Source organism: Xyrauchen texanus, chromosome 45, assembly GCF_025860055.1.
Source record: "Xyrauchen texanus isolate HMW12.3.18 chromosome 45, RBS_HiC_50CHRs, whole genome shotgun sequence".
Lineage (NCBI taxonomy): Eukaryota > Metazoa > Chordata > Actinopteri > Cypriniformes > Catostomidae > Xyrauchen > Xyrauchen texanus.
In genome coordinates this window covers 8,647,370-8,660,020 of record NC_068320.1, presented here as the reverse complement: position 1 = coordinate 8,660,020, position 12,651 = coordinate 8,647,370, and the positions used below count along the sequence as shown (strand labels likewise).

At 38.5% G+C, this 12,651-nt stretch overlaps 1 protein-coding gene across 1 annotated transcript in view; it reads left to right on the top strand.

Moving 5' to 3' along the window:
• LOC127637422 (membrane-associated guanylate kinase, WW and PDZ domain-containing protein 2-like) overlaps window positions 1–12,651 on the top strand; it is a 283,966-nt gene that overhangs the window by 182,746 nt on the left and 88,569 nt on the right. Inside the window, exons 5-6 of the mRNA XM_052118464.1 lie at window positions 3,916–4,120; window positions 8,639–8,718. Of these exons, the coding sequence (XP_051974424.1) occupies window positions 3,916–4,120; window positions 8,639–8,718 (285 nt within the window). The remainder of the gene's footprint in view (window positions 1–3,915; window positions 4,121–8,638; window positions 8,719–12,651) is intronic.

Sequence of the window (12,651 nt, the reverse complement as noted above, 5' to 3'; positions counted from 1 at the left end):
CACATGCCCTCGCAATAGTTTGTGTTCCCTTTCAATACCTTTACCATGGTTTTACTATAGTAACAATATTTTAACCTTGATATTTGTAGTATAACCATTTTAATAATACATGAAAATGAAAAATGGTTATAAAAATCATAATTTTGTGGTTATAATGGTTTTACTACACATTTGTTGTAAAAACATATTAACCACAAGAATTACCAAAATCATGTTTTTTTTTTTGTTATGTTTTAATTTTCCTTTACTATGGTGTCACTACAAATGCTATGGTTAAAATATGATTACTGTACTAAACCGTGGTAATTTGCGAGGGTACGCAAAACTTATTGCGAGGGCACGCAGAACTATTTAAGAAAAAATATTGTACTTAGCTGCTTATGTAGACAGTAGAGAGTAAAGCCCAAAATATACCACGGTCAGATGCAAATGCTAGGCGTCTATGTACAGGATGCTTGACACAAATTTCATCATCAACCCAGTGCTTGAGAACTGAACGCAAGTGTATCTGCCTGCGTACAGCGAGACAAAAAGAAACACCCATTACACAACACACCCACTCCAAGTTAGCCTATTAGCTTAGCATAGAGTTGGCTTCTTCTCCTCTTCATTTTCATTACATTTCTCCTCATGGTCGCCTCCTAGTGATACGGCAGTATGATTGTATTTAATAGAACTTTTAAGATGATGTTTTAATCTTATCGGTTGGGGTTTGATTTAAGGGTAGGTATAGGGTTGCTGCGGGACACCATAAACACACTGTATGAATGTGACATCCAACTGTGGCAAGACTCAAGCATTATGCTGGTTATTTGAAGGGGCCGTAACTTGTAGTGGGCATGCCTTGTAGTCGGCGTGTCTTGTACTAGTCTTGCAAGATGCAGGCAGACCTTTCTCCACATGCTGCCTGATTTATTTGCACTAATTAGTGGGTCCACAAGGTGGCAACACTTACAGTTGAGCTGTTGCTTTCACTAAGAAGCACTAGAGAAAGAGGTAATCACCGCTGAACATGGAAACGAATGTAGAAACAACAACAGTGGAAAGACTATAAAGGCATAGTGTATTTATGTGTCTAATTTCCTGAAGAGATATAGACCACTATATTATAGCAGCCGTAGCACGCATGCGCCAACCACCCGTGTATGCTCGCACAGTCAAATTAAGTATACCAGAGACTATTTAGCAGAGACAGGCCACTTCTATTAAAATGAATGGGAGAAATTGGAATGCCAAAGTCCCGCCTCACAGGTAAAAGAGCCAATCACCTTTTAAATACAGACATCGCCTGCCAATCAACCTGAGAACACACATGCACATTAGCTATACCAGCTAGGAAAATTGCGTAATTTGAGATTAAGACGCACAATTTATGATTCCAGTGTTGTCAGATTTCACTGCTGATTTGAAATATGTTCATTGATCGTAATCTTGACCAACTGTTGAGATTTTGGTGTTCCACCATTCAAGTAGATAAGAGCTGCACTTTCATGCCTGAAATAGCTTCCAGAGAGTTTTCCAAAGATGGCCGCCAGTCGACTGACTTGCTAGTAAGATTTTGTGTATATTTTGAAGGCTAGTGGTCGACTGTACGCAGACACTAAGCATTCACGTTAAAACTGATGTATGCATTCGGCTTATGGCAGCTCACTAGATTTTGAAACAGTGCCGTTCCCTTCCCCACACTCTGTCTTTTGTGGTTCTCCACTGGGACCTACAACCTCCATAACTCAAACTAGGACACGGTTGTCTCTCTTTCTATTTTTCTCTCAACTCCTCTTTCTCTTTCTTTTTTCCTTACCACAGACTTCATTTTAATCACTCCACTGTTCTTTCTCTCTTTCAGTCCAGCTAACTTTATCTCTTTCTGTTCTCTCATTCTAACATCTCTCTCTTACAGTGACCTGTTTTTCGATTCTCCAAATCTCAGTTACAGCTCTCTCTCTCTCTCTCTCTCTCTCTCTTTCTCTCTCTCTCTCTCTTATAAATATTTCTCTATGTCTCTGCCTATCTCACTCACCTTCACAGGTTTTCTGTGGTCTGAGACTCTGAATTTCAACAATGTTGTTGTTAAATGTTGGATGCGGCTTTCAGAATATTGTGCTGGGTGCTCGTAAATTTGACAGCACCTTTGTACATGAGTAGATGCGCTTGATGTTATTTTACTGAATTAGATTATGCCATTCATCTTTTTCAATCTGCTTTTACTGTCTGAATTTTCTTGACTGATAAAGGCATTCAGATTGGAGATGCAGATTTGCATTTTCATTGTTTAAAGGTTATGGATTTAATACTGTCTTCCGTGAGGCAGTTTGCCATTTAAACAGAGTTTAGCAGCTGATCCTAAAGTAAATTTGCTCAGTACAATATTATCTATGAAGGAGTCATTTAGCTACTATAAGTTTTGCCAATGTTCTTCGATGAGAGCCCACTCCAGAGTTTTTGGTTTGATTTTTAGACAGTGGATTTTGTTTAGGCAGATAATGACTTTACGATGTCTAGTTTGCAATTTCTAGTTCTTTGTTTAGAATAATAGTTACTGGCTTTTGTTAAGGCAACTAATGTAGGAAATAACTTGTTTAGTCTCACCTAACCAGACTATCAGCTGGTCCACTTTGCAGGTTATTCTGGCCATGAACCACCTACAATGTTGTGAGTTATATTCCCAATGGACACACAAATGGATAAATGTACCTTGAATTCACTGTAAAAGCATCTGTAAATAACATTTTATTGACAAACTGTGCACCCTGACTCCTGGAAATTGCATTAAGGCAGCCAATCAGATTAGTGCTTGCTGTTTTAATTTTTTTTGTGTGCAGTTTATTAGATATTTCATTAAAAGTTAATAGTTTAAGACAAGCTTACATCAAGCTGTAGCATTTAAAGGAATAGTTCTGCCAAAAAAGAAGATTTTGTCTTTTACTCATCTTTGTGTCGTTGCAAGACTTTATGAGGTTTCTTAAACAAAAATTGTAACATTCTAACCATTTAAGTTTGGATATTTATAACTACAGTCTTGACCAAGACCATAGTTTTAAAGATAAGAAGCTCTATTTAACAATGCATGTAGGCATTATGATCAAAACTGAACAAGTGCTTTGACATTTTCAAACAAATCAGATTTGTCCGTTTGATAATTTTTTAACATTTTGCACTGTACATATTAGTTTGCACTGTAGTTATTATTTCAATCTGTAAAAATATCAATAAAATAGCGTCATGTGTGTCATATGTTTTTGGAAAGCTCTCAAAGAGTAGAATACAACCAGCCCATTTTTTTACTCACAGACAAATATAGTCATCAGAATTGCCGTAGCGTTTAGGTTCAGATTGCTCCAACAAGTGGTGATAGTCCTCCATATTTGGGAAGAGAGTAATGTGATCAACCACTGTAATTACATATGGCTACCAGGAGATGGCACCAAGTACATGACACAGACTCAATGATGACTCTAATGGCACATACTTAAACTCCTTCTGTGAAATCTGATTACTAAAATCATGTCTGCATACATTATTATGTTTTATATTGTGATTTTTCAGCACTTTCTTAGGCTGATAGTCTCAATTTATCTAAATATATATTATTAACAAATACAATTGTGGGAATGCTACTGAAACAGGAAATCTTAGAAACACCCTCAGAGCTTAAAGAGAATTTAAGAGGTCTGTCTTTTCAATGCAATTACACTAGCTTAAAAAGCACCCAAAAGAATCATAAAAACAATCTGTGCATTATTTTTGAAGTATTTTAACAGCACACAATAGATGGGCAAGGAGGAGGCGGGAACTGACTGAACAGTACACATAAACTGCATCATCACGGCCTGGCTACGCCCTCCTCCTCGTCACAACGAGTACATTTTTTTAGTTAATTGTTTTAATATCTTTTCTGAAATTGCTATTTTTCAGAGTCCAGTGAGCATGAAGACAAGAATACAGATCTTTCTGGAGAGATGCCCTCCACAAGCCCCCCAGAGACCCCCACAGATGCCCCTAAAGAAGAAGCTGAACCCCCCAAATCTCCCCCCAAACCAGATGAGAATGATGATATGGGTCCTCTCCCTGATAACTGGGAGATGGCTTACACAGAGAAAGGAGAGGTGTACTTTATAGAGTGGGTATTTGTATATGTCATATAGTGGATTTGCGTTTTTGTTTTTTACTAGCTAAACATTTGTGGTCAAAATTGCTGAAAAAATATTTTAGAAGTTAGCTTACACTGACAAAGCTCAATTTCGCCATAATATTTCAAATTCTGCAAAATATTAAAAGGAATATTTGACCCCAAAATTACAAATATGATGTCATTTACTCAACCTTGTTTCAAACACAAAAGGATATTTAAAAATTCTTGACTTGATATGGACTTACTTTAAAGCTTAAAAAACACCCAAAAGTGATATAAAATTAGTCAATGCGACATTCATTATATAAAGTGATTGTATGTCTTCAGAAGACTTGGAATATTCACGCATTGCATAGGCTACTTTTATCACACATCTGGGTGTTTTAAAGCTTTAAAGTGAGTTAATATTCAACTGCTCTTCTATGGAAATCAATGACCGTTCTTTAAAACATTTCCTTTGTGGTTCTGCAGAAGAAAGCAAGTCATATTGGGTAGGAACAACATGAGGTTGAATAAATAATGGCATAATTTATGTTTTTGAGTAAACTATGGGGTGGAGGGTTTGTAGAACCTTGTGAATGACGGGCTCGCTCTCTCACACACTTTCTCTCTTTCCAATAATTTTCTGTCCCTACTGTGCTGTCTAACAAATGCCTAAACATAGAATACAGTACAGCACTGATTTTGTCCAAAGGGACATGTTGTATCATTCATGACAGAAGCTGTATCTTAGTGACTCTGCAAGGACAGATCTTTCACTGCTTCATGTAACTTCACACAAACACACACACACACACACACACACACACACACACACACACTGTATGCACTGGCCCACACAGCATGAGTGTTGAGGATTTAATAGAGTTGTCAAGCAGCCAGTGGCGCCTTGTTTTTCTCAATCTCCCTCACAGACGGAACGCCTTTAATTCTAAAACTGTAGGCACTTCTCCATATGTCTATCTCTCACCACACACACACACTCATACAAACATTCTGGACCAGATTAATCATCACAAAATGTCTCCACACACGCATTTAGTTGCATTTATACTGAACATAAGCTGTGGAAATGCACAGTGACAATAGCGCGTCCTTTGATGTACCTTTACGTTAAATAAAGTCACTCTCCTCTCTGAAAGGGAGTTTAGGCACAAGGGAGAAAGACACTAGCTGAAAGACAGAGATACAAGGTCGTATGGAAGTGTGGAGTGTCATAGAGAGAGATTGCTGGGAGAAAGTAAGACAAGTACATCAAAGGTGCACCATCTTTTTGCCCCCGGCTGCAATTTCTCTGGCCAGTCACTTGGCAGACTGCAGTCAGTTGAGTCGTATCAGTGAGATAGTTGAGTTGCACTTACTCCCACTGATCTCAGAGCAGTTTCTTCTGCTAGTTCTGACAAAAGGTGTGTCTCGAGGTATTTTACTCGACCCTTAACAGTAGGGTCGAGTAAAAATCCTATTCATTTTCTTCATAGAGAAACTGTTTTTTAACTATAATGTATGAACGTTTCAAGACAGACCTGACTTAATCTTCAAGATAATATAGAGTTGATATAGGGTATGATTCTATAGAACCCACAAGTCCACACTAAGACATTTGAAAACGCATTGATTTCTCTATGTTTTGTCCTTCTGTCCACACGTGTGTTTGACAGCAAAAACTGAAAACGCTCTCCCAAGTGGATACATTTTAAAATGGTGTCTTCGCATTGTAGTGTGGATGGGGAAGACGGAGATATCTGAAAATGAAAAATGATGGCGTATTTGCTGTCATGTGACACAGTCACGTGATCTATTCTATCCAAACAATCAAGATGGTGGCCCAAATTGTATAGCTGCTTTATTGTCTTCCTGCGACGAAACACGAGGACAATTGCATCTCCTAGCGTGCATAAAACGATGATGTTTTCCTTGCCCAGTGAATGGATTTAAGTGTTTTCATACGTTTTAGTGTGAACGAGAAACTTTTGGAAAAGCTTGAAAACGGCAGTGTGGACGTAGAGCATTTTGAAAACAAAAACATTGTTTTCAAATGTATCTGAATTAATGTGTACGTAGCCTTAGATGGCATTTTTGTCCTGCAAAAACGTAACCTTTCGAAAAACTTCTGCCAAGTAGATACGTTTGAAAATGTTGACATATTTGTTGTCATGTGATGCAGTCATGTGATCCTTTCATCCCAAAACAATTAAGATGATGTAGTCTTAAAGGGCACCTATTATGGCATTTAAAATGGTCCTAATATTGTTTTGGGAGTTGCCAACAACAGTTTTACATGCATGCAATGACAAAAAACACTTTTGTTGTCTTATAATATGCATTTATGTTTACCTGATTTGCTCACCGACTCCCAAATGATTCGTTCAACGACTAATTTTTCCAAAATCTTTGGTCAGATGACCCAGTCAGTTGTGATTGGTATACTCTGTGCAGAGATTGTCGGAAACGGAACACCCATCACCGCTTTGTAGTAAAAAAATCTAAATCAGAGAAGGAATTTGAGTTGATTTATGTTAGCGATCATAGCCCAAAGTTCGGTGGTAAACACCCAATCAGTTATTGTTTGCGTTAGCCCAACGCATAAACATATTGATAAAGCACTGCATTACAACAAGTTATTGCTCTATTCTCTATGACAACTCCAATAACATCAACAAACATTTCACATATTTCAAAAAAATTGACATTGGAGACCTAGAAGCTGCGCTGAGCGTAACTTACACAACACACACAAATACTTATTAAGCATGCTAAAAAACACATAAAAGCAACAATTATTAATAATACTTACAGGTTGTGATTCGGAGGAGGAAGCTGATCCAAATAAACTTGGTACTGAACCTTCCTTCAGTATCAACCGGCTCGCGAATCCACACTTGAAAGCATTCATGTTCGTAAAGCAATCGTCATTAAAATGACGCGAACACAGCACAAGGTTCGGGCTATACTTGTGTGGTATAGTTGTAAATATAAACTCTAGCCACTGATTCTTCACATGCTCGTCCCTGGGCAGTGAAAAAAAGGTCGCTTTTGATATTCACTTCAGAACACAGCGTCTTGTTGTCGACATGATGTTTTCAAGTTTTCCCTGGTGTCTGCGCACGCAATGAGTGGGCGTGGCCAATTTGATAATTTTTCGTCTTGACATCACAATGAAAAGGAAAATGACTCATTGGAAAAACGATTCATTACATTGACTCAGAGTCGACTCCTACTTTTGAGAGACAAGAGTAAATTTTTACGGTGAACTTTGATATTTAAAACTTTGCAGGATGTTTTTGTTCACTTAAATCTATGTTACACACTACATGAAAGGTAATTTTCAAAATTCCATAATAGGTGCCCTTTAACATCTTAATTATTTAAAAAATATGAATACAAATTAATTTCCTGTGAAGAACTACACTACCCATAAGCCTGAAGACGAATCCACCAATCAGAGAAGTCACTGTTATAATAAAGAGCAACAGTGCCCGCCCACTTTTTTAAGTATTTTTCCCATTCATTTCTAGATCTCATAAAGTACTTCCCAATCAAATCAATCAGCTCCATGGTGAATCAAAACTTTGATTTGAAGCAATAAAGTCAAACAAAAAGACAAAGGTACAAGACTGTGCACTTGACGTCTTGAACTACAGTAAAATCCCATGATGCATTGCGATTGACGAAAATAAAAACGTAGTAAAAATACACAAATTTTTATTTAAGTGGTTGATTATAAGTTTAAACTCAATATATTTCAAGTGTATTGACAAAATATTCATATATATAAAAATATATCAGTAGTTTGAGAATGTAGGGAAACCGATCAATTGCGTCATTTCCAGTGCGTCACGGTCGCTGCAGAGCTCTTTTGGTGGGCTTTGTATGCTGTCATTCTCTGATTGGTGGATAATTTCCCTTCAGGATCATGGGTAGTGTAGTTCTTCACCAGGACATTTGCTGTTAAACACGATGTTTTACTAAATGAAGATGAAATATCACAGATTGATGGCTTCAACAGAAGCATACACTATCAATTAACAACCTCGGAGCTCAGGTCTGATTTATAATCAATCCCCCTATAGAAAACATTCATTTGATAAATTTTTATTCTGAAACCAGACTGTTGTGCTTAATTGAAATGAGAATTGCTGCAAAAGAAAGTCAGGGTTTTGCTTCGTGGTGCAACTGTTTAGTAAATCTGCCCCTTAATGTTCAGTTCTCCTCCTTCATTCAGCAAGTCCCTCACATCATCCTCTTCCTCTCTGTCCTGCTCCTCCTGCTCTTTCTTGCTGTGATAATGAGAAGCTTACAGCTAATTAAAAGTATCGATTGCCGTTTTGTTTAGCTAAACTTCTTTCTCACTTTTGTTTAGAGATGAGATCCCAAGAGACATCCTTTCCTTCTCTTTGCTCTCATCAGTGTGGTGATTTACAGTTACAGTTTGCAGTTCTTTCATCTCTGTCTCTCACACACACACTTCCTCTCTGTCTCTTTTTGCTCAATTTCTCTACTCTCCAGCCACAATACAAAGACTACATCGTGGTTGGACCCCCGGCTCGCAAAGAAAGCGAAGCCCCCTGAAGAATGCAAAGAGAACGGTGAGTGTTTATCATTACCTTTATTTCTTTCTGGCTATGTTCACACAGCTGCGGACCACAGTTGTAAGTCCTGTTTTGAGTGCTATATTTGGTTCTGTTTGAACACTTTGGTTATGAAAGAGTGACAACTTCATTCTTTATCCAGAGTGACTCTTTAACATTTTCAAGACTCACAACTGAGTTTTAAGAGCTAGTTTGGTTGATATGTGTTGTATTAACAGAACTGCAGTCGACAACTAGTTGTTTGTTGTGTCATCGACACATCATGTTTGACATGAGACACACACTTTCTTTGCTGTATACTGGTAATTCAGTGAGTATTTTATCGTTTACGGATTGGCCCCATTGACTTCCATTGTAAGGGCCTTACTCTAACACAGATTTTTGCTTTTTTAGACACCTTAGCAACGGTATAGTAAACCACCCTCAGCATCTGCATTCATCATCACTGTGGATTTGAGCTTGCTCTAACTACTTGACTTGTCAATTAGTTCTGTCACTAGTCGACACGTTGGGTCTGTGTCGACTAGTCTTAATTAGGGGTCAACCAATATTGGATTTTGCCGATACGATAATTAAAATGTTGGACGAATGCCAATAACCGTTTAATCAGCCAAAAGTTTTTAAAATCGATATATTGAATGTGTTATAAAAGGGAACTATTGTTGTTCATTTTTGCTGATAACCGATAGTTTAATTAATTGGGAAACCCGAGAAAGTGGTTGGCCTATAGTCTTGAATTACATTGTCACTTGTGCTTGTTCTGTATTGTGACAGAAGGAAAACAATTCCTTTGCAAAGTGCTTTTACATAAACATTAACCTGTTGACTAGTCGATTACTTTTCTGGTAGATTAATCGACTTGTAAAAATAAGTACTTTTGCTGCAAATGAAAGCGCAGCGTAGTTCTATCGGGAAGACTAGCAGCTGTACATCATCACATCATTAGCTGGGTAATTCCTAGCCAATCGCATGTAAGCCATTGCTTTGTAAGTCCGCTCACAATCTATCACATTGCTGCTTCGGTGTGCTAACACCGCAACCTCCACCACCCCACCACCACCAGTTGAGCCCTGTCCCACACGGGGGTAGGCTCCTCGCCCCTGCCTCCTATCTCCGGCAGGACATGACAGTTCCTGGTACAACTCCCTCGGACCGCTGGACGGGGCCTACGCCAAAGAGAGAGACATTACTTTCTGTTTTACATCTATCAAATAAATGGCATCGTCACTCAAGCCTGCGTGTCTTCCCGATATAACCCTTTTTTTTCACATCTTAAAGGGATAGTTAACCCAAAAATGAAAATTCTATCATTGTTTACTTACCGTCATGTAATTTTCAAACCTGTATGACTTTCTTTTATTTGTGGAACATCAAAGAATATGTTAGGCAGAATGTTAGCCTCCGTCATCATTCACTTCCAAACAATGAAAGTGAATAGTGACTAAGGCTAACATTCTGCCTTGCGTCGCTTTTTGTGTTCCACGGAGAAAAGAAAGTCTTAAGGTTTTGCCCTCTTGTTTCAGGAACGGAAGGTAAGACACATCTCTGGATTCAAATCAAAGTCGTCGTTGTTGTCTTTAATACCGTCACACTCAAGTTCCAACAATGTTTATTCTCTGTGAATATTTACCACAGTAGAGAGTGAAGTTTCGCTCAATATTTCGCAGTCTTCTCTCCTGTTTACCTGTCATCTCTATCTTTCTGTCTTGGTGTCTTTCTCTCTGATGGTGAGAATTCCCTGGGATGGCAAGTGAATGAATAAAAACAACTAGCATGCCTCTCGGTCTGTCACTCCAGTTTCAGTGCATTTCATCATTTCTGATGCCGTCACTGTCAGCAAGTGCTTGAAAAAAAACCCATGTAGACACTCACTGGGAACAGGTGGAGTTATGATTACAGAAACAGATGTGTAGATGGATTGATGGATGGATGTAAGGGGATTTTTTACCTGTTTTCACAGTTCTATTGTGTGAATTTTGTTTATTAATTTAGCTAAAGCCCAAAAGCATCAAAACGCAGCACTCAGCAGTGTTGATTGACCTTTTAAGATGGTCCCTTACCACATCCTCCACAGTTTTAGGACATTGAGCTCAATCTGTTGACGTTTCAGACGGTCCCTTAGAGGGTAGGCACAATTTTCATCGTATATCACGGTTAAATGTACGATCTTGAATGATTTTGCGGCGACGTCATCAGACCAGCTTAAATATGGGACAAATCGCATCCCATATTGATTAGATTATGGAACACATCATTTCATCTTTTAATATGGGATGAGCCCATATTTTATGGGAAGGGTGGCAATCCTACTAATCGCTAACTCTCATTGAAAATTAATAACTTCTATTCACTTTGTCAACTCAAATTGCTCAAACAGTCCTTCTAGAGTATTCTCAGCTCTGTACAAAACGGTGTGTGTGCAAGTATTGTTTTCAAAGAAAGAAGAATTATAAGGCGTTATAGTTGGGAGTTATTTTTGGAGACAGAGTCTGGCAGACAGCAGATGATGAAGCAGATATGAGTGTTTGTTTTTGTGATGACACACACACTTATTCCATCAATGAACTCTCAGATTGAGAATAGTGAGTCAGTGAATTAAAAAGTAAAGGATGTTTTGAAGAGAGAGAAAGATTTCATCCTAGTCTTTAAAAACTGTTTGTTAAATTGTGAATTATGTTGCAGTCCTTAAAACGCTACAGGACAACTGGCTTGTCATTTATTTATTTATTCATTAAAGTAAATTTTTATTTGAATTTTTCAGTTCATTCACATTCATTCATATGAGGCATATACGACTTTATACTTTCCTTTGTTTCCTTTTCCCCCTTTCTCCCTTCTCATTCCCTCCACCTCCCTCATTTTAGTAAAGGTCAAAGCTTTTAACAAACCAAAACAATTTACTGGTGTTGCTGCAAAGGGCAGGCAGATTTTTAAATAGCAGCATTATTTAAATGTTGTGCTAACAGACTGCAAATATTGAGGAAAGTAATTAGCTTGAGCTCACAATTCTCAATTCTCCTTAGTTGAGCCCAAAGGCCTCTGTGGTAACAGTTGGATTGACTGTGGTGTTGAAAACGGGGGATTTTTTTATGTAAAAATGTGATATGTCAGTGTCCTCATTTGTACGTTTTGCGTTTTTTGCCTTTTCTGTCCTTTTATAAACATGTTTACTTCAACTCTGTGCTTTTTTTAGTGTAAGTGATGATGATAAATCAGTGAGTCACTCTTCTGAAAACCCAATAACAGTTTTTTATAAAACTGATAATAAAAGGCCTTAGTAGCTACATTTCCAGTGTCACTTCTGGGGCTTCATTGTGCCTCCTTGGGGCTTCCTCGGGGCTAACGGCCAAGCCCCAGAGAAGGGTAGCTCAGTGAGTACTGATGATAACTACCACCCCTGGAGTCACAAGTTCAAATCCAGGGTGTGCTGAGTGACTCCAGCCAAGTCTCCTAAGCAACCAAATTGGCCCAGTTGCTAGGGAGTTTTGAGTCACATGGGGTAACTTCCTCATGGTCGCTATAATGTGGTTCTTGCTCACAGTGGGGCACGTGGTGTGCATTGATTCCAAGGAGAATAGCGTGGGCCTCCACATGCACAACGTCTCCACGGTAACGCGCTCAACAAGTCATGTGATAAGATGCGCGGATTGACGGCCTCAGACACCTGGGCAGCTGAGATTTGTCCTCCGCCACCCGGATTGAGACAAGTCACTACGCCACCACGATGACTTAGAGCACATTGGGAATTGGGCATTCCAAATTGGGGACAAAACAATTATTAAAAAAACAATGCCAATTGGGAATTGAGAGGGGGTCAATGTCAAAGGCAGAGTTTCGCTGAGTCAGGTCAGAGGTTTCAGCACCAAGATACTAATTTCCCAAATTTTCATATCTAGCTACCATCTTACCTTTAAAGATCAACAGAGAACG